The 27,566-nt window shown below is 39.2% G+C and overlaps 2 protein-coding genes across 2 annotated transcripts in view; one reads left to right on the top strand and one right to left on the bottom strand.

Annotated features, from left to right (window-relative positions):
- LOC133521222 (uncharacterized) overlaps positions 1-1,770 on the top strand; it is a 51,762-nt gene extending 49,992 nt beyond the window's left edge. Inside the window, exons 10-11 of the mRNA XM_061856070.1 lie at positions 545-721; positions 1,327-1,770. Of these exons, the coding sequence (XP_061712054.1) occupies positions 545-721; positions 1,327-1,407 (258 nt within the window). The 3' untranslated portion in view covers positions 1,408-1,770. The remainder of the gene's footprint in view (positions 1-544; positions 722-1,326) is intronic.
- An 8,686-nt stretch (positions 1,771-10,456) lies between these two features.
- Positions 10,457-27,566, bottom strand: part of LOC133521216 (ATP-binding cassette sub-family C member 4-like) — a 40,801-nt gene continuing 23,691 nt past the window's right edge. The window contains exons 8-27 of the mRNA XM_061856059.1: positions 24,939-25,141; positions 24,349-24,606; positions 23,796-23,955; positions 23,387-23,529; positions 22,943-23,095; positions 22,535-22,728; positions 21,973-22,167; positions 20,170-20,378; positions 19,693-19,829; positions 19,368-19,594; positions 18,482-18,632; positions 17,417-17,543; positions 17,138-17,241; positions 16,770-16,893; positions 16,290-16,529; positions 15,448-15,634; positions 15,030-15,202; positions 14,598-14,697; positions 13,320-13,460; positions 10,457-12,214 (exon numbers count right to left, since the gene is read on the bottom strand). Of these exons, the coding sequence (XP_061712043.1) occupies positions 12,167-12,214; positions 13,320-13,460; positions 14,598-14,697; positions 15,030-15,202; positions 15,448-15,634; positions 16,290-16,529; positions 16,770-16,893; positions 17,138-17,241; positions 17,417-17,543; positions 18,482-18,632; positions 19,368-19,594; positions 19,693-19,829; positions 20,170-20,378; positions 21,973-22,167; positions 22,535-22,728; positions 22,943-23,095; positions 23,387-23,529; positions 23,796-23,955; positions 24,349-24,606; positions 24,939-25,141 (3,274 nt within the window). The 3' untranslated portion in view covers positions 10,457-12,166. The remainder of the gene's footprint in view (positions 12,215-13,319; positions 13,461-14,597; positions 14,698-15,029; positions 15,203-15,447; positions 15,635-16,289; positions 16,530-16,769; positions 16,894-17,137; positions 17,242-17,416; positions 17,544-18,481; positions 18,633-19,367; positions 19,595-19,692; positions 19,830-20,169; positions 20,379-21,972; positions 22,168-22,534; positions 22,729-22,942; positions 23,096-23,386; positions 23,530-23,795; positions 23,956-24,348; positions 24,607-24,938; positions 25,142-27,566) is intronic.

The raw sequence follows: 27,566 nt of genomic DNA, 5'->3' as shown, positions 1-27,566 counted from the left end.
GCAGTGAATGCCTTGCTAGAGCGTCATTTGTGATATGGTCCTTAAAACAGGCCCTTGTATCCGAGGCAAATCGATTGTAATATGTATAAGATTCCGGCCCATCTTCTATCTCTTCTTAGATCTCAGGTATACTTATTATTGGCCAAGTTAAGCCGTACATCAACTATTTTTTATATCACGTTGACTTAAGTACGATTCCCACCAAACGGGCAGAGTCGGCACGCATTTCACATTTGTAAGTACGGCCGCAAGCCGGTAGCTCCTCGCGGACACGGACGACTCCGGTCGGACTGTATTGCTTCTGTAATACATAATGTATATGCGCATTGAAAATGCGCTCCGGCACCCCCGACTCCAGCCGGTCGGTGGGAATCGTACCTACGTATCGATCGATCGGTATGTATGTGTACTATCGATTAGCTGTAAAGTCAAAGATATCAATGCATAACAAATTAATTGTAATTTGGTAAAGTAATACGCATTTAAAATCCAGTTTATTATATTAAAAATAAATAAATAAAAATGAATCTTAAACATTACATAGGATCTGCCGGATCTCAAACGCGAAGCCAAAGATTCAGGAGAAACTTTGGTGAATATCTTGCGACGCACTCGCCTGATCCCCTGGCGTAGCCTGCAGGACCGCGAGTTTTGGACCCAGCTGCGGCTCGCGCTGCCCCTGCCGCCGCCGTCGTCGCCGCCGCCCGCCTCCCCGCAACACGTCAGTATTTAATTACATGTCTCATTAGGCAAACCCTACGACTAGAGTTATCATTGCAACTTTCCCACCGGCGTGTTGCCACGACACCATTGGCGAACGGAAACTAATAAACGATGCGAATGCGAATTAGAACGACCACTGTTGCTTGATTTTGATGTGTAAAATATTAGTTGAGCCCTTTTTCAGATTTAAGTAATTTAAATCAATGTTACTGTCTCGCAGGCGCGAGCATAGCGGAGCGAAATGTGTGATGAGAAAAACTGCAGCTCCGTCCAAAAATCTAACTTAAAATTCTCAGAAAATGACGCATCTCATTCTGAGCATTTTCTCCCTCTAAAACTTACCCAATAGACAAAAGTATTGAGTTTATTGTTGCCGATTTTGTATGCTAGACATCTGTTTACGGTGCATTTATTTGGTCGTATTAGCGTTGTTTGAAGTAACCTAGTTGTTATGAAAACAAGAATATCAAAAAAAGCAAAACGTACCGTTAATATTAAACTCATATAAATACAATATTCATCTAGGGCCAAAATCCAGAAAGAAAAATGTCGAGAACGATTTTATGGAATAATGACCACTAATCATTCCTCTACATTCAACAGACTGGCCAGAACCCGATCCCGGCTGAAACTGACGACAATACGAATTCGCGATCCGGTAGTCTTACAGCTCTCGTGGTGTAAACTGGTAACGAGACACAAACGGATTCTCTTCAAGCGCCGAGTGGGGTTGGCTTCGACCTTCCAAACTAGCGCTACAATGAGCACTATTTAGTGACTGTAAACATGTTATTAAATATAAACAATCATATCAAATAGGCACACATACACGATTTACGAGCAAAGAAAACGGATATTTTTTTACAGAATGTCCAATACGAACTGACTTCATTGCTCGTGAATGTACCTATGTATTCAAGACGATAGTCTTACGTAGGTATAAGATGATAACGCATCTCTGCTTTCTGAAAGTTATTTGTGTTGCGTTTAAGAAAAATAGATAGAAGTAAGTATTAAATTAATTTATTTATTGTTTAATTAATCAAACCGTCTTTATATTGTACCTATCCTAAAGTATGGCTGCTGATAGGCCATGCGCGGCTAGAGCGTTTTGTTTTGAGCAAAGAAAACGGATATTTTTTTACAGAATGTCCAATACGAACTGACTTCATTGCTCGTGAATGTACCTATGTATTCAAGACGATAGTCTTACGTAGGTATAAGATGATAACGCATCTCTGCTTTCTGAAAGTTATTTGTGTTGCGTTTAAGAAAAATAGATAGAAGTAAGTATTAAATTAATTTATTTATTGTTTAATTAATCAAACCGTCTTTATATTGTACCTATCCTAAAGTATGGCTGCTGATAGGCCATGCGCGGCTAGAGCGTTTTGTTCTTTGTAGGTACCTAAGTTGTGTAATATAATAATAATTGCAAGACGCGACCTGCGGAATAATTGCATTTAATCCAATTCATATGTATATCTTTCTCAGTGTTTGGAAACTAATAATACAGTAGGTACCTAAATACAGCTAAACTGAACTCCACATCACATTGTCGGTCAGAATATAGACAGTTTTCAAAGATCTCTTAAGTAATCTTAATGTTAATTTAAACACTTGTGTATATGATTTCTAGGAACCAATTAGCGTTGTAATATTATAGAAATATTTTAATGTGCCAAAATATTTCGAGGTTTTGCATTATTATAATATCTATATACGATATATACCGAATAAGTATTTTTTTTCGATGTTTTCATTATTTCTAAGAACTGAACTGTGCCACGCGATTTAGAACAAAAGACTGATCTGAGCTATCACAGGGTAAAATTCAATGACCCGTTCACAACTTACACAATTGTAATGCTACGATGTTAGGACATATTGCCTTTATTTTATTTATAGGTAGTCGGTATTAGGTAATCCTCATTTGGGGTCCGTGATAATAATAAATTTAGGTTCTGTTTCACAATGTCCAAGTATTGAATAGTTAATTAACAAATAAATTAACGGCCAGATGAAACTTCCGGCATATCTTAGCACTTTATCCACCAGTTAAGCTTAGGTACTTGAAGACTGTGAAACGCCAACGAAGACTTTGTTCGTCAGATAAGTGGCAAGTAGCTTATTCAGGACTTTACTTGGTCGTTGTGATACAGGCCCTTAAACTAATTTACGCTGGAATAAGTATACGTACTGTAGGTATTGCTCAAAACTATTTAGTTGTTTAATTCCTTTGCACAATAAAATTAGATCATTGATCTTTTATATATCTCTTGCTAAAAAAAAAAGAGTTTAATTGTACCTACTGTAAGACGTTAGGTATTTTTGTTTATAGTTATTAAATTATACTATATTATATTTACTAACCGTAGTAGATTTTATTGTTTTTTTTTTTTTGGCACAATTGTTAACAGGTGGCTGAGGTTAATATTGAGTATAATGATTGATGTTTTATCATAATTCACTTTATATACATATCTTTAGGATTGCTATTTTTACCTATTAAATGTAATTTCGGTAATAGATAAAAACATGTATTAGGTATACATGTTTTTATCTACTTATTATGTACATGTTAGAAACTGACCCTTAAAGGATTTTCTAGCTAGGCCTGGTTTTAGACTACGAAAGAAGCACATTGTTTACTAGGATAAAATATAATGAGCATACAACTTCTCAATGAATTAAACCAGCAAGAGGTGGGTAAAAACGGAAAAATAAATCTCAGGTGTTGCCTTTCAGAATAAGTAACAATTGTGGCCAATGGTGATTCTTATTTACTGGAAATGTCCAAGTACTCACTATAATAGGTAAGTATGTACAAAACACCTAGCACACCACGAACTCGTTGTACCGAATTTGTTAGGTTCGAGCGGGCAAATTAAGAATATATATATACCGGGTGGGCCCTGTAACACGAGCAAATAATTAAAATATATACGAGTATTTATTGGGTTTGGAGTGGAGTTCTACCAGGATTGAATAGAGTAAAACATTATATTGTCGCAGACAGCAAAACGATACGTGTATTCATTTGTTTGTAAACTGACAAAATAAAAAACCACAGACAAAACAAAATAGCTTCCAGCTAAGGAACATTGGGTTTAAAACCTGTTTGGTTTATATGTTCTAACACCTGCCCTTAAACCGAACAGTTTAAACCAAGATTAGAAACAAAATTAAAATGTTTGTCTTTGCCTAGAGGCTTTGTCAAAACATCCGCAGGCATTTGATCAGTAGACAAGTATTCTAAGTTAATAATTTTATCACTTACAACTTGCCGCACATAATGATGTCGAATGTATATATGTTTACTTCTACTATGGTTAATTTGGTTGTTACAAATCGTCTGCGCCGACTGACTATCATTGTATAGAGTAATGGGTAAGTATTTACCTAAGCATTCATGTAAAAAGGTCCTTATGAATGCAGCTTCTTTCGCTCCTTCGCATAACCCCATGTACTCTGATTCGGTTGAAGATAAGGCAATGGTTCTTTGCTTACGACTCTCCCATGACACAGCCGAGTTGCTTATCTTGAACACATAACCTGTGTACGAACGTTGAACCTGTGTGCCAACATGTGATTTGGTAGTAGTGTCTGATTGACATCTTACCTTTCAACTGCAATGCATGGCGGTATAGAATATAGGTAAAACAAAAGCGAAATGAAAACAATACCTCTAATAGGAATATAGGTATTATTTGTATAGAGGTAATAGTTCGACAATTTATTTACAGGTATTAAATAAAACCGGTTGTACAATCCCTGCTTTAAAGTGTAATAAAAATCAAAACAAGTAATTTTTAAAAGTCGCTGAACAAATCTTGGTCCGTATGAGTACGGCCTACAGTTTAATTTATTATTATTTATTTATTTTCAAACTGTCCGGCTCACAGCGGAAGCCATTGCTCTATAACTCATGTTACAGGGCCCACCCGGTATAATACGATCAAGGAAATAATCAATGCGTTCCCACTGGTAGGACTAAATGGGATATAGGCAAAATATTACACTAGTAATTTTGCGTTCTAGAAAGTCCGAGACCAACCCGTATACCTGGCGGGGAAATAGAAATGAGATTTTTATCATAACACCTATATACCCGGCGAAAATGCTTTAGCTTATTTTACAATTTGTTTCTGTCTCATGCTCTTAAGGACTATCTAATAGAACTACACCGAATCAATGTATTAAGGTGGTTCGACTAGGTTACCCAAAGCTTAAACCTCACTAGATGGCGCCACAATTGCAAATTTTGAGTTTTAATTTTTTTGTGGAGTAGTCTTGGTATTTCTATACTGTAAAATATATTTAGCGCACTCTTTAAATAAATATTGAACTATTACAACAAACATTGAACACTTCATTGTACAAAAACTACCCCTTAATGTCGACAGAATGTTTCTTGACTCTATTTCTAAGTATCACTCACACATTGAAACAGTCTTACTGGGATCCTTGTAGTAGACAATTTGGCACAGCGTGAGTAGGCTTCAATGGCGTTGCGGTATGTACGTGGAAATACATGCAAGAGGATGTGGGTTCGAGACTCATTAATTTTTTTTTTGTTATCAGTATTATCAAGTACCTATTATTAATAAATCATTTTATGAGAAATATGAGCGTTTTCCATAAAAATACTAAAAATCTGATTCTCACACATCATGATATTTTTGGGTTCTTCCAACTCAGAATCACTAGCATAATCAATCCTCGTGCTAAAAAAAACCCGAAAATTTGTATTGAAATTTTAGTTTTACATTGTAATTTCTTTCACACTAAAATGTGACGTAATGGTATGGATATTTTAGGATATCTTTTTTTAATGCTAGGGTGGAGAAGATTCTAAGTAGAATGAACCTAAGAAAGTCTAAATTTGTAAGTCAGATTTTCCGGTATTTTTTAAAAAAAAAAAACGGTGTTTTGTTCTAAAATTAAAGCAATCCCTTACTGCCCAGCCTTTAAAAAAGTAGGTACTATTTTACAGTAGAATTAAAACATTTTTTTACGATACATTTAATTAAATTACAGTGAGTTACAAAATTGCATGGCCTTCTATTTATAACCATTATAAAAAGAAATGAGATATTTACCATGTTTGTTTATATTATTGATTTCCCGATATTTTGACACAACTAGAAATTTCACACAATGCCTAGAGATAGAAAATTATTTATTTATTTTATTTATTGTCAATTTCATTCAACGGATCACATCATATCCAATTTATTTTCTACCTAGTTGGTTATTAAATTCTGTTACTGCAATAATCTTTATCTACATAAAATATACCAACGAAAGTTTAAAAAAGTATATATTAATATGAAGTACACAAAATCAGGAATTACATATGACAATATCATTCAAAATCGCCTCCTCTGGCTTTGACACAGGCCCTCAAACGACGAGGCCAGTCATCAATAGCGGCACGCACGATTGTCATGTCTAATTCCGTCACTGTCTTAACTATGGCCCGCTTGAGGGAGTTAAGATTTGTGTGGGGTTTAGCACAGGCTTTCTCCTCAATAACCTGCTATATGGCATAATCCAGGGGCTTAAGGTCCGGGCTGGAGGACGGCCAGTCTTCGTGGGCAATAAAGTCAATTTTGTTCCTTCGAAACCAGGCTTGAGTTGTTTTTGCCTTATGTGCAGGAGCTGAGTCCTGTTCAAAGATCCATGGCTGGTTTTGAAATAGGGTGTGGCTTAAGGGCTTCACTATTGGTTCGAGAACGGTTTCCAGTTTCCGGTTTTCACACTTTTTTCACAGAAATGAATCTGTGTTAGCCCTGAGTATGACACACCCAAAATCATGTTTGGCGGGTGCCCACATTTGTGCAACGCAATAGGGTTGTTTCCATCTACAAATCTTAGGGCATAATTGTATCCCAATAAATTCTTTTGGATTATAAGAACATGTTAAACTGCTTTTAGGGGACCTGTAATGACCATATTTTTATAAAAATTGAATTTAAAATAACTTTTGGCACACATCACGTGACCAAACTCGAAACGTCATTGAAGATTCTGATGACGTCACAACTCTCGGATTGACACTGTTGACAGTTAGGCGATTAACAACAAATGACAAATATCAGTTGACAGTTCGTATCATCTACGTATGTATGTAGTTATTGTGTCAAACCATAAACTGTGACGTCAACAATTTTCAAAGAGCGTTTTGGGCGCGAAAGCATCTGTCAAAATATATTTTGTTAATTGAACATATTTAAAGCCGTTTTTAGTATAAAAGCTGAATTTTAAGGCAACTTTTAGTTAATATAGAAAGTAATACAAGCGTTTCAAAAAATTGGAATACGATTCTCTTTTAGGCCTCAATTCATTATAGATACGACGAGATAAGCGTTATGTGTGGTATATAATTATAGCTCACAAATCCACCACATTATGTCATTTTTTATTTTTTCGGTAGCATTTGTTTTAACGGAAATAAAGAGGTTGCAAATCGAGTAACAGAACTTCAGAACAGATATCATTTGATATTTACCAGTCGCTTTTCGGTGAAGGAAAACATCGTGAGGAAACTGGACTAATCCCAACAAGGCTTAGTTTTACCCTCTGGGTTGGAAGGTCAGATGGCAGTGGCTTTCGTAAAAACTAGTGCCTAAGCCAAATCTTGGGATTAGTTGTCAAAGCGGACCCCAAGCTCCATTGAGCCGTGGCAATATGCTGGGACAACGCTAGGAAGAAAGAAAGAAATCGAGTAACAGAACTTAGTAACCAACTAGGTATAATAGTTATGATGTAAATGTCCATATCATGTTGGAGTCATATATGTATTAGCCAACTAATTATTCAAGATCACTTAGCTCCCTTAGGTATTCGCCTAAGTACAATCTCGGGCAAAATTGAGTTTTATAAAAGTGAACTAGTTTCTAGGTCATATTTTCTATGAATTGGTCATTTTTGTAGACTCCAATTACAGTTACACTTTTCCTGGTTTTTCGCGGACCAGAATATCGATGATTTTTGTAACTTGATTTAGACGTTGCTATCATTTTCAATCCAAAAACACATAAAATCACAATTCAGAACATGCGGCAGCGTTGTTTTCTATCAAGTACCTCAAGCACCAGAGCGGCTACCGGGAAAATCGAAATTCGTCAATTTCGGGCATTTTTCTCTGTCACTCTAATTACGTCTTAGTGAGAGTAAAAGAGAAAGATCCCCGCAATTTGCGAATTTAGGTTTTCGCGGTAGGCCCCCAGGTCCTGTCAAGTTTCAGCAGTGTTGCCAGGTGAGCGGAAGAGAATTATCGTACTTGAGTGTCAATATTATTGTACCGTTGAAAAAAATATCGTACGCCAATCAAAAAGGCAGCCCCTAAAAATGTCTAGCAAAATAAGCTTAAATTTCCAATTAATAATAAAAAAAAGACAATTTTCGTCTAAATTGCGTAAAAAATCTGTTTATGTTTGTGTATTTTTGGGATAGACTCAAACGGTATACAGGAAATTGTGACATTTTAAACTTTAAACTTACACCAAGGAGCCGAACACCCAAAAGATACTAATTTTAGCCAATTTCTGAGAGAAAGTGTCATATTTTGCTTCAAATTACTAGAGTTTTAAGGTGGCATCATCCAAGGGCTGAAAGTATAGTACTTTAGTGTACGATAATGCTCTTTGGAACATTACGTCATACCGGGGCCCAAATTATCGTACATGTACGACAATTATCGTACGCCTGGTCACACTGAGTGTCAGTGTCGACAGAGTCAGCTATAAACGCGTCAAACATCGCAACGTCGCGCCGATGGCCGGCCGAGGCATGGAGTGGCAACGCCGCAATGTATTTGTACACGACATTTGTCACACACACATGAGTAAAATTTATAAAAATATAACGTTGATTATTGCATGATTTCTGTATGAAACAAAGTTTTTCTATTAATTTAGCGCAAATGAATATTCGAAAGTAGATAGATGCGCAACTATTTATGTAATAATATTGTGTAATTAATTAATAAATAGCGATTGTTTTTTGTATGAAAATCGAACCACCTTAAATATCAGTATTTCACAAATAAAGATGTCAGAATATCCATGAAAATAGTGTTTTATTATATTTCACCAAAAAAATACCAAGTTACAGACAGACATTTTGACTAGCCCGCACGCAGAGGTGATGCCGGTGATTACTGGAGAAGCTTACTGCCCTGACGAACCTAATGCTAGTGGGCAAACTTTGACGAGAAATTGCTCCCATACTGTACGGGGCTAATGCCTAATCGTATTGCTCTAAAGAAAAAAGACGGCGATATTCAGCTGGGGTTTGAGGCCACATGCGAGGACACGCTGGCTCCGTCCCACGTGGAAGGGTCAGCTCGGAAGCCTGGAACTGCCGCGGTCCAGGCCCAAACGTTCAAGCGCCGCAAATACGCGTTTTTAACGAATCAGTATGAGTTTGCGGCGCTTGCAATGAAGACATTGATCCCGTGGTCGACCTACACCAATCATTTTGTCACAGATTTCTCGCTCCGGCTGATAGGCGTCTCAAGCGATCATGGGGCGGGCGCTTTCTTTGACCAGAGGCCGTCTGGTAGTGCAGAGGGGTAACGCCGCTAACGTTCTTGCGACCATCCCCGAAGGGTTTGGGGAGTCTTTTATATTTCGTTTTTGTTTTTAGCATAAGGTACTTGAGTTCAGGTTGAGGTAGGTTTGGTTAAGGTCAATCTCAATCATTTAAGAGTACCCAGTAAGCTCGGTTTTTCATACAAAATTGTTAACTAGCTAGATTGCTCTGTAACTTTGTACTTACAATAGGATAAGGTATATCAAGTCCTGTAATTCGTTTATGTAGCTTCAGATACCATAGTTAAAAACACAGCCATTTAAATTCGTACATGTTTTCTCTATTTCGTTTGTTTTATAAACTGAAGCGAAACGGAGAAACGAAATAAAGTTGAGATTAATATAGGATTTTAAAAACACTATATTTCTTTGTATGGTTTAATTTACACAAAAATAATAGTGTTAATATTACCTTTAAAAAAAAGTAAAAAATCAATATTTTCCAATAAATTTTGACTTGTACCAATTGTTTTACCACATTCCGTCAGATGGCGTAGTGGCGCCTATGATGCTGCATTCTTAAATTGGTTTTATAGTTACCATGTCATTATCAGACACGTTAATATTTTACATATGGCGCCAGCTTGCCCTGTCAAACCCTACATCGTATAGTTTCGATAGCAAACTGGTATTTTTATTTTATGAAAATAACTTCGTTATGTGCAAGGAAACATTGTTTAAAATTTAACTATAAATGTTCGCGCCAAAAAAGCATCCGCCATTCTTGTGACGTCATAATAGCAGTACAGTAACAAAGATACATCAAATGTGCATTGCAAACTTTTTTGGTTGTTAGAAATTTAACATTTTGTTTCTACTATAATGACGTCACTCGCGAGAAAAAAATGGTGGTCAGCGTTTACAGTTACGTGACACAGATGATAAAACTACAATTTTAGGGCCTCGCTTTCAACTCGCTCGCAAACAGCCATTGATAGTTGCCAATCCCGATGGTCTTTCATACAACATTCCGTTACACGTTACTTTCTTCAATAATTATTGTAAAAATATTAATTTTAATAATATATTAACGACGCATTGTATTAGCTTTTTACTTACAAAATATACATAAGTATCATTATTGTATTTTCCCTATATGGATTTTATTTTATAATATAATTAAAGAACATATATTGGTACATAAGAACTGCATTTAATTCATATTTATTATTATAGAATATAATAATTATAACAGGCACAACATTTCACATAATTTCATTATCAATTAAGAACCAGGAAAAAATAATGTTCCTTTTTAATTATTACTGACTTTAGCATTAGTGTAAAAATATAAAGATCAAAACTGGGCACCATTTGTGGCATTTACACCAAATACTTCAAATAACATACTTTGTATGTTCTATTGAGAAATCGTTATCAAGTACACTTGTGAGCCTGAAACAGCAATCGTATAATCCGTCGCGACACCATCCCTACCAACGTCACCATACAAATTTACTTATACATTAAGTACATAGAAAGTATAATAGCACCTCAACTATAAACACTACAAAAAGATCCGTAAGTTAACTCATAATTCTAAATGTCATACACACCCTTATAAGTAATAATTCCCTGCTCTCCTTCCAGACAGATCTTTGAATATTCGATTTCGTTTAATATAGTAAATTCATTAAGTTGTACAGTTTTACCATGAAAATAAGCTAAATACGTACGAGATAATTGGCTTGCACTGCATGATTAAGTATAAACATTGAAAAAATTTATATTTCATGAATGAGGTAGTAAAATAAATCAATAGCTAAAATTTGCTACTGCTTCGCCCAAATTATGTTTTATGAAAAACAAATTATATCCAAAATAAAACTAATACAGCGCCATATCTTTGGATATGGTGCTTCTCGCACACTAGCGTCCCCTCCCCTCACGCACAGTTTTTTTTGGGATAAGTATACATTTTAGGAATGAAGTGTGAATGAAAAAATAATCCTCATTAAATTGATAACAAAATAAGTTATATTGATTTTATTGATATGATGCACCATTTTCATATAGTTAGATGAACTTCCACAAAATTCAGCCATTGAACAAGCTGGTTCTCCCTATAAGATTTTTTTCAGTACTATTTTATATTAAACTCCAACAAGCTAATACATGAATATAGTGAATCTTACATAAAAAATGCATAAAACCTTTTTGTTTAAAATTTATGAATAATATTACAGTGACACTTTTTTCCTAATACTAATACTTTTCTCAAAAATTAAGAAAAAAACCGTCAACAGGGAAATATTTCATGGTAAACGGGGTTGCGTCAGGGGGAAGGGAGAGGATGCTAGTGTGCGTAAAGCACCATACCCAAAGGTTATCATACTACATTCGTCTCAAGCTTAAGTCTTTCCCACATTTTAGAACATAACTAGACCGAATTTTATGTACAAACATCAGCTTAGTATTAGTAAAAATCTCTAGCGCGTGGGTCTACCGCGCATGTACTTATTCATATGGTAAACCTGTTTAAACAATATATAACACAGAATTGACACCTACTTAATTATTTATTTGGTATTAAACATAGGATGAATCATGTCGATTATAAAATTAAAATATACACACTAATCAATTAATCTATTCTTAAATATAGTTCCTGAAATATATAAAAATAACTGGCTTCATAAATATAATTATGGACGTAGTTGAGAGGATCTGTGATAATTTAAGATTAAGTATCTTGGCTACTTGCACAAGGGTGCGTGCTTTGTCGCAGTTTACTTGATACTAGATCAGATCCTTGTTAAGTACCTACATTAACTTTATGGATACTAATTCAAACATAGGAACGTTTGTGTACATTGATTTCAATAATCTAATATTTGTCTAGATCACTCGGCGCCACTCGTGGTAGGCGGTCGTTGCTTTTTACTATAAGACTGTAACAAACAAATAAAATAATTAGCAAACAAACAAATTAAAATGTTATCAGCAATATGGAGTTCAGTCTTTACCAGATTAAGGGTGGTATTAATCTTTATTAATTCTTGTGAAATGCCAACGAAGACTTTTTTCGTCAGATAAGTGGCAAGTATCGTATTCAGGTATTTACTTGGACATTGTGAAACAGACCCTAATTGTAATATACAAGATGCTAAAGAATTACCCCCTTATGCATAAACATCTACTGAACTTGACAAGCCGCTAATAATCGTTTGTCCCTTTCCATCATACCAATACGTGGGAAAGGGACAAATGATTATTAGCGGCTTGTCAACTTTAGTAGACGTTTATGAATAAGGGGATTAGTATATTCAAGTATGTAGACAAGCAGTCTAGCTCATTGCCAGCAGTTGTGTTAGATATTTGCCGACCACCTCAGCTGCTTTTAACTGAATGGACAGGAAATCGGTTACAGATTCCTGTTATAAAGTTGTAGTTACAGTTTACCCAAACACCGCATAAGTAGTGTTTCCACAGAGCACCAAGTCACACATGGGCGGGATTGTAAAATGGTACATCTCGAACATCGCTGCCGAGTTGCATCCCTTACCATTGTATATATACTAAAACAGCCCTTGTCTCCCTTATATCTCCATATCTGTAGATATTTTTAATAGAGAGTATTACTGTAATGTTCTGCCGCCAGAGTGCACCACTAGCACCTATCGTAAACCATAGAGTAACTTATACATACTGCGCCTTAAACTGTTTTATACAAGTTTTCATAGATAATAAATAATGACATTGATGAATCAAGGCGGTTTGTTTACAAAGGGCCTACCTGGAACCGTGAAAATCGAAATTGAGTTATCTGCCTCTTTATTGCTCGATTATAGAGAGGTAAGATAACGAAATTTCGATTTTCTTGTTTCGCGGTAGATTGTGATGGATTGTGCTAGTGGCGCCCCATATGCAGTTTCGCTTTCCCTATTTAAAAGAGTACAGATTGTGAGTAAACTAAGTGAAATCCGCGAGTTGTTTTACAGCTCCACCTGGTAGTTTGGTGATCTATGGTTGTCGTGCATACAGGTAACTTCCTACCTGTTCAGCGATCCTGGCCAGCGTGTCGGCCATGGCGCGGCCCGTCTGGTGGACCATGCCGCGCAGCACGCCGCTCGGGCGCCCCAGTAGCACGTGCGGGTGGTCGAACTCAACCATCTGACCCGCGTCCATCACCAGAACCTGCGCACGTCAACACTACATTACAAAACGTTAATCATTCTGTGGCTTTTGTGAAAAACCCGGCCAAGTGCGAGTCGGACTCGCGCACGAAGGGTTCCGTACCATTATTTATAAAAACGACAAAAAAAATATGTTTGTTGTATGGGAGCCCCCCTTAAATATTTATTTTATTCTGTTTTTAGTAATTGTTGTTATAGCAGCAACAGAAATACATCATCTGTGAAAATTTTAACTGTCTAGCTATCACGGTTCATGAGATACAGCCTGGTGACAGACGGACGGACGGACAGCGAAGTCTCAGTAATAGGGTCCCGTTTGACCCTTTGGGTACGGAATCCTAAAAACGGCACATCTGTGAAGAGGAGTATAAGTTTTATTCGAGTTATATGATAATTGTATTCTTTAAGTCACTAGAGCAACCGAAATGATATAATGACAACGATACAAAAACAATCCATTTTATCCAAGAATACTAGTCCGAGCCTCCAGATAATAACGTATTTACGTATAAATGGGTAATTACGTATTTTTTACATATAAATGCCTGGAATGGTTACCGGTATTAATAAAAATCAAAATTCCGCTCTACATTTGCAATATTTCTACGATGCTGTATTTATGTAAGGATAGAACGAAGTACCAGATTATGCAAATATAATCCTAAAAATACATTAGCGACCGAGATATCATAACTAAACACCAATTAAGGCGCAGGGTAGGACAAGGCATTCTCCATACAAACCTTGTGCAAGTTTTATTCGTTATTTTTGGCACTATAGCATTTATTTTAATTTTTGGCGTGTATATATTGGATATACGCAGAACTTGATGTAGAAATTTTTCTTTATTAAAAAAAAATACGAAAAAAATAATAATACATCAAGCATCAAAAATAAGCATATTTACAAAAAATAATAACTGTAGCGCAAACACAAACGAAGAAAAACGCGCACAAAGTTTGTATGGAAAGAGCTTGCCCTACCCTTCGCCTTAATCTGTGTAAAAGAACCTATCTCTTTTCATCAGATCCCACCGGTTTCCGATCCCAGATTTATGTTCAAGTTACACACTCTAGCAACATTAAAGTGGCTTTGGTACTACTGCTAAGTTACTCTATTACTGTTGTTAAGATCCTACCTTATCAGAGTCCATAACTGTATGTAATCGATGGGCAATAGTAAGTACAGTGCAATCGGCAAATTTATTTCTTATTGTATTTTGGATCAGCGCATCGGTCCTGAAAAAAAAATAGCTTAATTAATTTTACACGTATAAAAACTTTATGCAGATTTATCACTGTTAGCTTTTAAGTAACTTTAATGGCTCCTGGGTTAGACCGAAACGTGTCATAAGTTTCCAATTTTGCCTAAAATCACTTGTAATACTAACTAGGTGACTAAGCAAACCTAGGCATAATGGTTAAAATGCGATATTTAATGTAACAAATATTAGTCAATATCTTGGTGTCGAGTTGACGTCACAAGATGCGGGGCAGCTTCAGACTCAATGCGAAAACAGTTATACTGATGTCATATGGAGACGGAGGTTTAAAGTGAATATATGACTTACTGCGGGTCGACGTTGGCGGTGGCCTCGTCGAGCACGAGCAGGCGGTTGCGGCGCACGACGGCGCGCGCCAGGCACACGAGCTGCCGCTGCCCCACGGAGAAGTTGCCGCCGCCCTCCGACATGTGCGAGCTGAGCCCCGCCGCGAGCTCCATCACCGCTTCTTTCAGCTCCACCTGGACATGCAATATCACTTTGAAGGCCTATTTTACCACGCTGAGTATTTTTCGCCCGACCTTGATAATTAATCGTAAAGGGGAGTTCACTCAACAATAAATTGATTAAGTATATATATCTGATGGCGACTGTACATTGTAAAAGTGATGAGTGTTATAATGTGGAGTATGTCAGCGCAGCAAGGCTGCCATCTGAATTGAAGAATACATGTGCGAGTATTGGTGTTGAGCACTCGGTCGCATACCTCCTCGAGAGCGCGCCACAGCACGTGGTCGGGGTACTCGTCGAAGGGGTCGAGGTTGTGGCGCATGGTGCCGGAGAACAGCACGGGCTCCTGCGGGATGATGGAGATGCGGCTCCGCAGCTCGTGCAGCCCCAGAGCGGACGTCTCCCGACCGTCGATTATGATCTCGCCTTCTATCGTTGCCAGCCTGTAGCGATTTGTTAAGGTCACATAAACTGACCGCATTTATAAACGCGAGGACACCACGTATAGGCAATTTTACATGCATTATGCTAGGAAGCAAGTACCACTGGTTCACACACACCACTAGAACTAATTTTATATAAATATTTTTAGGATACACGAGGACAGATCATAAATGTGGACGTAATTGAAATAAGCGGTCAGCTTATATTAAATTGGCGCGTGAGCGCCTATGTGTGGAGACCGCGAATTATGCTCCAGGTTCTTAAATTCCCACTTTTGAATAAAACAGAACATAATTTCCTGAAGATTGTAATCGACATACATTTTACTGATACAAGGGCGACTCAACTTTTTTGTGCTGTTATCCTGGCCTGTTGTCGAAAGGACAATACTGAACCAGTTTGTTTGAAGAGATGGCCTGTCATAGAAATTGCATAGAACTACCACAAAAATGCATATTTGATACATTAAAATAACATAAAATCAGCATTGCAAGAATGGTTGTCCAAGGGACAAATAACTTAACCATAGCAACGAGAGAGACTATAAAGTTGATCCAACCACAAACATAGTTATTGTTTTATGTCTGCCAATGAGTTAAGCCCTTTTGACATTTCTTGATTTGAATATTTTCTTTAGAGGAGGAAGAGTGTTACCTGAAGAGAGCGTTGATGAGCGAGGACTTGCCGGCGCCGGTGCGGCCGACGATGCCGACCTTCTCGCGCGGCTGGATGGTGAAGGTGAGGTCGCGCAGCACGGGCGGCTCGCCGGGCGCGTAGTACAGGAACATGTGCCGGAACTCCACGCGCCCTGCCTCGGGCCACGACGGCGGCGGCTTGCGGCTGCCTTCCGACGCTAGCGGCGGCTCCGACTCGATCTTTGAGTATTCGTCCACTCTACACAATTTACAATGTTTTGCTCAATGCCAGGACGATGACTCTGTCTCAGTAAAAGATTAGAAGGCCTATCACCCAATCGTTTGTTCGTACATTTAAATTTCCATTTATTGCTCTTACATATTCGAACAATAGAGAGGCAAATAGATGAACGAACAAACGAATTGGATCGCGGTTATAGCACATCAATACCAACACCGTATTTTTTTTTATTAAAGTCACTGATATTAGGTGTATTACCTTTCCACGCTGGTCATTTGATTTTCCAATTCAGTAGATTGCCGCATACCCCATTGGAACATACCAGTCAAGCTTATAGCTTGCGTTATAGCAAGACCTACGTCGCCACCGCTAAATTGGCCAACTGTGTACAAAACAGAATACATTATTTTTGTACAAGGTTTTAACGTATTTATTACGAATATTCGACAGGTGCTAGAATTCGCCCAGTGCCTTAAATGCATTCGTTCGTTTGCTTTACTTCGGGTGTTTCGAGCAGTTCATACATTAAAATAGCACAATATGATTTACAGTACAATTATACAAGGCACTGAGCGCAGTTCTTAAATCACACTATGCATTAAATCACGCATTCATTATAATACTACCTGAATTAAGAACGAGGAAGCTGAGAGTAACGATGGCGATGTATATGACGCACACAAGGTCCAGCCAGAATCCAAACGCACGGGAAGTTGCGATGAATAAGTACCTGCGAAATAAGCACATAGCATTCAATAAGTATAAATATGCTTTACCATGGAAAAAGTGCAGGCCATATGGTTGATAATTTGTTTTATTCTATTACGAGTACCATTTGGTTGTATTAGCCTATCTCAACCGAACCGCCGCGTCGAGTTGCAAGAACTGCCAGCCATTGTACTCACCAGGCGGAACTGTGCAGGTCCTGGTGGTTGTCGAACTCGCGGACGAGCGCTTCTTGCGCGCCAAACGCGCGGATAGTGGTGATGCCCTGGAGCGACGCGTTGAGGTGCGAGAAAACCGGGCTCCGAGCTGGGGAGAAATGCGACTGTAGAATGTTCGCGCGTAACCTAACTATGTGCTAGTCTTTTGTGGGCTCATTGCTTAATAATATGACATCGGTTACACGCTAATTCTGGCGTCAGTTCAGTCATAGTCTTATCTATGCATCTTATCCCACAAAAGCGGCAATAACTTTTAAGTTGTAATGAACTTTTCTGTTTCAATTGGTGGAGGTGGCGGCGGAGGCGGGGAAGGAGGTAATGAGGGTGGTCGGTCCATGCTAAACCATTTTAGCATGGACGGTGACTGACGGGAGAATGACACAAACAGGTTACGCGATCAGTCCTCTGTCCGTTTTCTGTCATTCAAAACGGGCTGACGATATTAATTAAAATAATTGATTTTCATCAGTCCAGACCATCAGTCCAAGGGTTACACGATTATTCTCCCGTCATTCTGAGCAGAATAATGGACTGAACTGACGCCAGAATTAGTGTGGAATCGATGTCTATGAGTAGAGAAATATTAAGTGGCATGTTATTGTGCGGTTATACATACCGGACGAAGTATCTATAGGCATATGTTGAAAACAGCGGTCTTCAGGTTTCAGATATAAGTAGTTTGAGTATAAGCGTATTGACATAATACCATGAACAACAAGACGAAATGTTTAGAGGATTAATGGCAGTCTACGATAACGTTAAGTTGCTGTGTTATCAGATTCACGACACACATCACTTGGTGTAGGGTGGCTATACGTTATTTTGACCCGTATTTCACCATGCCAACAGAGACAATTCACTGGCAATTACAATTCCATTGCTTTGCTGGTCCAACAAGTAAACATTGAAATAAACATAGATAAACATAAACGCGCTGCCATTAATTGTTAGTGAAATAGGTGCATGTGCTTTGATGTTCAACATTGAGAAGGTATAGTATTGAGCGGCGTCTCAGAGATGACTCACTCACACCCTCGAGGCGCTTGATGCTGCGCGAGGAGGCGATGTAGACGATGCGGAGCCCGTAGAACACGAGCCCGATCAGCAGCGTCGGCAGCAGCAGCCAGTAGTTCACCACGGCCACCACCACCACGATACCGATCAACGATAGCCCAATCTACACAAATTGGAAAATGATTGACAATTAAAAGAAACGGACATAACGACAATACAGGTAAACAACTAATGTTAATATTTGAGCGTGCAGTATACAAGGCTCGGTAACCGGTTAAATTTCCAAACCGTTATCATTTACTTGGCGCAAAACCTTTTAATTTCGGTTTCGTTCGTAAACTATTAACCGGTTTTTGGAGAATTTTTCCACAAAGTTCTTGTCAGTTAACCAGTTTCTTCCTATGTGGGCGTCTTTGTTTACGAGAACACCACCAGGTCGGACGGCCGTCTTGTCGCTCGTCGAATAAATCGATTTATTTAGGTTACATCAAAGTTCTGAAAACCTTCGCGTTGTTATGAAAGATCGGAGTAAACCCAAAATAAACATGTATGTACCGCTATTTTTAAAACCGGTTCCAAGATTCGGCAGTACAAACAAGTGCTGAAGTCAAATAGACATCGCGTTTCTATAAGTGACCCGACGAGCAGTCCGAGAACTGGGAGCTGTTTTTTTTTAAATATTGACATAAAATTAGCTATCTCAGTTATAAGTCATATCATACAATTATTTAATTTCATAAGCGTAGTTTATTCGCAATACCTAATAACAAATTTCAAAGACGAATGCTTTTAAATTGTTAAACCTGCTTAACATTCACTTTCAGATATCATAGTGAAATTCATCAGAATCTAATCAAATACGGCCTAACGACAAATAATGTTGGTAAATTGAACTCACCTGAAGAACATCGAGCAGCGCAGCGGGTAGCACCTCGTCCACGGCCCCCATGTCCTTAGAGAACCTGTTGAGGATCCGGCCCGAGGGGTTGACGTGGAAGAAGCGCATGGGCGCGCGCGTGATGGCCGAGAACATCTTGTTGTGCAGTCGAGTCGATGCGCGCATCGCCATTGAGAAAAACATGAACGAACGGAGCAGCGAGATCACTACCAAGGCAACCACCATACCTGAAATTGACTCCGTTATATATCATCATCATCATAAATAAGATTTTATATGTAAGTCTATTTTAGAAAATCTATTTCTGTTAACTTGGGGAACTTACCAGTGTAGATATAGATACAGTTGTATCGACTGAGCGGCCCGTCCCCAAATTGAACATCGTCGATCATCTGCTCGAGAGTGGTGTTAGTTGCTACAAGCCGTGTGCCAGGGTTCCCCTCCAGTTCCTCCATTTTAACCCTGAACACACACCAAGTTATTATAAAACTATGTGACTATTTTTTTTTAAATCCTGTAATTTGACTGAGCTGAACTATTTGATTGAAATAACGCTGATAGACCATGGTTTGATAAACGTACTTAAGCTTAGGACGCCCACAGACTAGATAAAGTGTTTTGCGAAAGGTGGCAGACTAAAAGAATAATAATGCTTTATAGTGATGATGAAAACAAGGAAAGAATTCACATTGGTACCAATTTTGTACCCATTTCATTAAAAACAGTTAACAGAATTATGAAGTAGGTTTACAGAATCAAACCCATTTAATATTAATTCGTATACTTGGTGCAGGTTAGTTACCAGTAGCTGGTCCACCAGTCGGAGCCGGAGCCCAACAGCTGCGCGAGCACCGCCACGAACACCATGAGCGCGACGACGAGCGCGTGGCCGCTCGCGCCCAGGTACGCGCCGTACACCTTCGCCGATACTGCGCCTGCCGAGCGCATCTCTGCTTCCTCGCGCCCGCCCTCCGGCGGCGCTGTAGCAGTCAGATTATCCACGGAGCTCACCTAAAACAATAACGAATGTGCGTTCACAGCGACTAAGCCTGGTGACGTTGTGTCGGAGCGTGTGAGAGATGGCCGAGCGCGTGTTACCTTTGATTTAAAAAAAAACCTTAGTTTTTAATTGCGTGGAATTGTGACGTCTCCTGCTCCATTTTTCCTGACATCAGTCAGGCAAAAAAATACTCCTCAAATTTATGGCGATACAAGCCATAATAAAACATCGGAAATACATTGGGACATGAATATTTTTAATTTCAATCATCATAATACTTTATTCGTGAAAACAATGATAGTTTAATTTTAAAGTGCACTATTTCAACAAGAGAAAATATCAGGTATTTTTCTGGGGTAAAAAAATAATTGTTACTGGTATCATTCTAATGACTTTCATATATCGTATATCTTTGGACTAAAATTATATTTTTTATACTTTGTACGATCTCGTCTCGTTTTAAACAAAAAATAATGTTCAAGTGAATTGGTTTATACCTCGGGATACTGTGTTCCACTCCAACCTATGGCCGCCGCTCGCCGCTGCTGCCGCCGCACGATGTCGTGACCAAGCCGTGAGTGTGTTCTCCTTACATCTATCTACCCTCCATTTCAAACAAATTTCATAATTGTTTACGTCATGACTCATGTCATTCGGCTATCAATACTTTGAACGTGCTAATGTGTTTGAAATTACGTACAAGGGAACTGCCCACTTTGAAAATTTTCAGTTAATAGTTCATGCATGAAATATTAACTTCATATAAAAATGATTGATAATAATATGTACAGTAAAAAAATGTTCACTATCCCTGAAACGTCAAATAATGACAGCTGTCAGAATTCCACGCAATTAAAAACTAAGGTTTAATATTGAACCCCAGTAACATTTAACTCAAAGACGGGTCTGGCGATTCCGCATTTTAGTATATACCTACAAATTTTTGTTTCGGAAATGTTGAAAAACACTTATTTACCTAAATACCTTCTAAATTTCAATTCAATGTTACTTCATTTCTGTTTCCTAATTTAACTTGGTTGAATAATGAACAATTTTGAATTTAAACACTTTTTAAAGATAGTTCACCAGAACAGATGCAACCGCGGTATCTTTGTTCAGACTTGGCAGTAACCAATACATTCTTATCTCATAGGAGCACCATACTTTAAGGTGCATAAGTTCAGAAAGCGTTGTTTTAAAAAAGTCGTAGGGTTTGTTTGGATCACAATACGGCTGCCATAAATTTCATTAGCAATCTTGAGGCCTTTCTCGAGGGACTGTATCAATTCAAATTCTGAGTTTTTTTTTACTTTAGCTTGATAGAAAAAAACACGAACATAGGTCTAAATTGCACTTTATAAATTTGTAACAAATTATACATAAAAGCTAAAATATTTAAAAAATGTTTCTAAAAACCGGCAAGATAATGTTTAAGGGAATTTATCGATTACTTTTTTATTTAAACGTACATCAAACTAATATTTATAAAACATGATATCCGCGCTCCCGGGCACCCGGGCTCAATGAGAGAAGAACCCGAACTTACTGGGCTTCAAGTAGCAATTAGCATGAAAACCTAGCGTGGTAAGACTCTAGTCAACTTACGGAGTGTATGCTCATCTGCCGCTTGCGGAAGCTGCCGTGCGGCGAGTCCTCGATGTCGTGCGCGGGCGCGGGCTCGGGCGCCGGCCGCTCCTCCTCCTCGCCGCGGGCCAGCAGCGTCGCGAAGTCCAGCCCCGACGCGCTCAGCGTCTCGAAGCTGCCAGCCGCGGCGATGGCGCCGTTCTTCAATATTATAATCTGAAACCATCATGTTAAAGTTTTTGTTAATATAGAAATAAGGTATCACTACACAGCAGTATCAAAAGAGACTAGGCTGAGCTTCAGGCCGCATTGAGTAATTTAACAACGTACGTCTAAATTCGGCGAATACGCCGCTAAAACATCATTTCGCTAGCGCATTACAGGCGAGTTGCACATCTACCAAGTAAACACATACAGTTTGAGAGAATTTCAGAAACATGGGCATTCGCAGCTCTTTCGGCGGGTCTAGGTGCAACGTAAGGAGTGGAACCCGCTTCCATCGTCTATTGACACATATATAGTCTAAATCAATCATCAAAATAACTAAGTAGGGTAATTCCATGGTCAATAGTTCCACAATTACCTGATCGACGTCTCTCAGAAACGTCAGTTGGTGTGTGACAAGCACGCGCGTGGAGTGTCGCAGATAGCCGACGAGGCAGGACTCGAACAGGTGCCGGCCCACGTGCGCGTCCACCGCCGACAGCGGGTCGTCCAGCAGGTAGATGTCGGCGCGCTTGTATACGGCGCGCGCTAGGGAGATACGCGCACGCTGGCCTAAAACAAACCGTGTATCAATTTATGCGGGGTTACATATTCCTTACACGGCGGAAAGATGTTAACTCGTGAGATAAAATTGTAGAAATTTGAACTTAAATTTAAGTTCAAATTTCTTCACTTTATTGTCTCGAGTTATCGACTTTTTCCCACTGTGTACCGATTATTTTGGCTAAGAATCATTTATTTAAGATTTTAAAGGGTTAAGACTGACCTCCGCTGAGGCTGACGCCGCGTTCGCCCACGACGGTCTTGTCGCCGTGCGGCAGCAGCGAGAAGTCGCGGTCGAGCGCGCAGCGCCGCACCACCGTGTTGTACCGCGGCCGGTCCATCGGCTGCCCGAACAAGATGTTCTGTCTCACGCTGCCTAACAACAATAATTATTACAATAAATTGACTATGTCTATTTAGGATTACAGAACTAAACTAAAATTACGTTCTAAACTCTATACAGCGAAAAACTGGCCCACGCTGGACCGAGTTGCAATCTTTAGTTGCATTTATTTGAAGTTTGTGGGATTTGATACAACTTAGATGACTTGCTCGTATTCGTTTAGAATAAAAAAGGGCCTCCAAATATTCATGAATATATATATTATTCTGATGATACTTTAATGTAACCCAAACGTTGTAGTATAATTTAGAAATAGGCAGGTACCTGCGAACAGCCACGGTTCCTGTCCCGCGTAGGAGACGGAGCCGCCGACGTGCACGGAGCCGGACACGAGCGGCAGCTCGCGCAGCAGCACGTGCAGCAGCGACGACTTGCCCGCGCCCACCGGCCCGATCACCGCGATCAGTCTGAAACAAGCGGTCGCCCGATATCATTACAGCCTCCATTGCTCTTTATTACCTTTGATATGCAACTTTCAACTCTACAATCTCACAGGTAAATCAACAGCTAAATAGATGTGGCCGCATTTTAGGCACAATGTTGCGAGTGAATTATATGAGCGTTTATTTTTTTGCAGCGTAGAACGGGCTCAGCCGGTTATTTATCAGAAAATAGTCTCATCGCGGCCCTGTCTCCGGCCAACTCCCACTTATACCACTTAAATGGCACTTACTTGCCGGGCTTGATGGTGAGGCTGACGTCGGTGAGCGTGTTCTCGTGGTGCGAGGCGACCCACTTGGCCGTGGCGTGCTGCAGCCGCACGCCTGCGCCCTGCGAGCGCTCCAGTTCTGAGTCCTCCTCCTCTCCCGACTCCAGCGGGGCCGCCGACCGCCCTGTCCGACCAAAAAAACATCGTCATATGATCATCATCTGGTTGCATTGTATTGTATTGGAAACTCGACAAAAAATAAATAGAGGTCATATTCGTCATATACAGAAAGTGGGCAAGTTCGACCGCTGATCACAGTAACTAGCGATCAAACTCTTTTTAGGGTTCCGTAGCCAAATGGCAAAAAACGGATAGATTCGTCATGTCCGTCTGTCTGTCCGATTATGTCACAGCCACTTTTTTTAATGTAGTAATCAGTTTCGGTTGCATTGCAAAATAATGTTTTGATGATGCGTTATCTATGTATGGGTACTTGGGTAACTAAAGTTTGAACTGATACCCACGGTAGTCTCACTCGTGTTAATATTATTAAGTATTGATAGCACATTTTGCTTACCGTTGCCTTTGGCTTCATCTGACTTTATTGTTTCTTTGGCAGTGCTCGACTCCTCAGAAGGTTTGTCTCGTGGCATGTCTAACGCAGATTTAGTCGGAGTGGTTGGTGTTTCCTTTGGCTCATCCAGTACTTTGATTTTAGGTTTGGTTGAAGTTTGTATATCGGTCAGAGTAGGTACTGGTTTGCTCGTATCCTCATAGAGCATAAAGTTTTGAAGTCTTTTAATTGACACAGTTGCTTCCGCTACTTGAGCGATGCCTATAAATCATAAAGAATAAGCATTAATGCTTTTAACCGAATGTTAAGTGGGTGACTAACATTAATGTCGGTCAATTCATATTAGGTTATTCGTATTTGTTTTTAGTAAATTATATTTTATGATTGGTATACATCGTTTTTAGGTGCCAGAATTGTAGAAAACTTAAGTAACATTTAAACACCTTAAAAAATTCAAGGTCTGCCGCAGGATGTTGGAGCTGCTGATATCGAACGCGACACGCTTTCTTAGCGGAGATGATGTTGTGCTCAAGACGCCAGAACCAGGCAAAACAGGTAAATAGTAGGTCTCGTATAGATATTGTGTGGCCTACCTTGCGGAAAGAACACGGTCATGGTCTGCCGCAGAATGTTGTAAAAGCTGCTGACGACGAACACCTGCTTGGCCGAGATGACGTTATTTTCGAGCACGAAGGCCAGAATCGAGCAGAACAGGCAGATGCGGGTGGTGAACATCGTGAACGAGGTCAGCACGCCGCGAATGTATGAAGTGGCGCGGATCTGTTTTATCTCCTGCCTGCGTCAAACAACAAATATTTAACAAACAAACCGTTTGCCATGTACACTTAACATCTGTTAAGTTAATGAAAAGCGAATTTTAGCAAATTATACCAATGCTAAAATTAATGAGTGTATAATAAATATGTGGAAATTATGTCCTATCCCATAAATCTAATAAAAACATTAAAAATACTCCAGATCAAAATTATCAGGTCACAAACAAGCAAGCTAAAGTGTCTCTTCCTATGTTCCTGACGCGCGCCAACCAGAAAGGCAGCTAGGTTTAATGTTACTTTTCAGTGTATAAAACCAGTGGCGTACTGATAGCTGAATTTAAGTAAACATTTCAAAAACATTCTTGAGAGCATTAAATGTAAATTGCCACGAACTTCCTCCCATTGTGCGATTGGAACATAGTCCACAACAAAAGCCCTTGGGTAGGTCCGGCGTATAATAGAACAAAAAAATTTACCTGGCTGTGAGCGTTTAATTTTACCGATAATATAGCGATATTATTTTTCTGCGGAATTCATGTTGTAAATTAAAAAAATAATAATGTATCAACTTCGAGTCAGGCTCGCACACCAGAGCTGTCATATCTATTGTGCCAACGAAATTATATACTGGACTGGTGATCACACCCGAATTATACATGTTCGCTATAGGTCATGGGAACCGAGATTGTTCTCATGACAATTGGTCTCATGACGTACTGTCCTTCGTCATCGTGAGTCATGAGTACACCTAGATATGATGACGAACACAAACGGTTACTTATTTGGGGGATTTCGTAAGATGGCTCGTTCGCCACTAAGGCCCTAAATCGTTCGGCTGTTTTGCATTTAGACGCATGCGATCAACGGAATGCCTTTGCCGCGTCGTGTCCCGAAAACACGTCATTGTTTTTGGCGGCAAACGCGTGCGTTAAACGCCGTGGCAACCGCATTGTCATTTTTCCTACGTCAGCATACACTCGCGGCCAATAATATGGAAACAAGCATATATTTCAAAAGAAAAGTGTGAGTTTTCAAAATGTGATTACTCATTGACAATTTAAAAGCAATATGATAAAAATAATAATAAGACATTTAAAAAGTAAATTACTCAAATTCTGGTGATGATAATAACCAGTTCAACATTTTGTAAGGCGAAAGGGTATAATTATGTTACTTTTCCTAATTTATTGTTTTCTATTTTTTTCACAATACCGTAGGCGATCGGTAATCCGGCAACCGATTTTATCCCCCTTTGCGCGATTGTTGGAACTGCCGAATAAGTGTTTTTTTATACTACACCGGTGGCAAACAAGCATACGGCCCGCCTGATGGTAAGCAGTCTCCATAGCCTATGTAGGTCTGCCACTCCAGAGGAGTTACATGCGCGTTGCCAACCCTAACACTCCGCACCCTCGTTGAGCACCTCTGGCAACCTTTTTCGTTCTTTTATATGGATAATAAAAGAACGAAAAAAAAACACGTGGCACTACCGAACCATGCAACGTAATCCGGAGGTCGGACCATCTAAGGCGCTAACTGCCTGATTGGCGAGCCCTACTGTATTTAAGGATGTTTTGATATTTAGCGTGTATATTTCATCTTATGGGGCCTGATGTAAGTTTTAGGTTAAAAACACAAAACAACAAAGAGAGAAACATGAAATATTAAAGACAACAACGTTGTTTCCATATGTTTGGCCTTGGGTGTAGAGCGACTTTGTTTTATGCGTACAACACTGAGTCTGTAACGCGATTTAGGGCATTCCCACACCTATCGGGGCATTTCTATTTAAAATTGTATACTAACTTGCATTTTAGATTTTGGATTTATTATATAGAATCACGAGCCCTTTAGATTTTAATACACGAAAAAAAGTGTCACCAAAATGTCACACATGTTTTGTTGGTTCTTTATGTTACGGTCATAGAAATTTGGATTGAAAACGTAACTAAATGGACAAAAAAATGGTGCCATTTTTTTCTTAGTAAAAGTGAAAAAAGCTCATGATTCTGCGTAGATATAATATACAAAATCCTTATTCCACAAAAGTTGGAGGTACGACTAGACATGCCCATCGAGGCGGGATCGGCAAAAGCCGATATGTACGTAAAAGCTTTATATCTATGCCATAAGAGCGAAAAAGACGTCTCGTGATGTGTCAGGCGTTGGCCGAGCCGAGCCGAGCCGAGCCGAGCCAAGCCAAGCCAAGCCGAGCGTGCGGGCACCCTAACCACGTTTCACGCAATAAACAAGGATACGCCTTACACATACGTATATGAAGGTACAATTTTTATGCGTGTTTGATGCATTGCGCCTCACGCTGCGGTTACCGCTGCGTGTACCGCATAAAACAATGTTAGGTAATTAGATTATCTGATTTTAAACGATGTGCGTCAAACGCATCGTGATTAGTTTTTTACAGCGATTATCATATGAGACAACCGC

This window comes from Cydia pomonella, chromosome 1 (genome assembly GCF_033807575.1).
Source record: "Cydia pomonella isolate Wapato2018A chromosome 1, ilCydPomo1, whole genome shotgun sequence".
NCBI lineage: Eukaryota > Metazoa > Arthropoda > Insecta > Lepidoptera > Tortricidae > Cydia > Cydia pomonella.
This window is presented reverse-complemented; position numbering and strand designations above follow the sequence as displayed.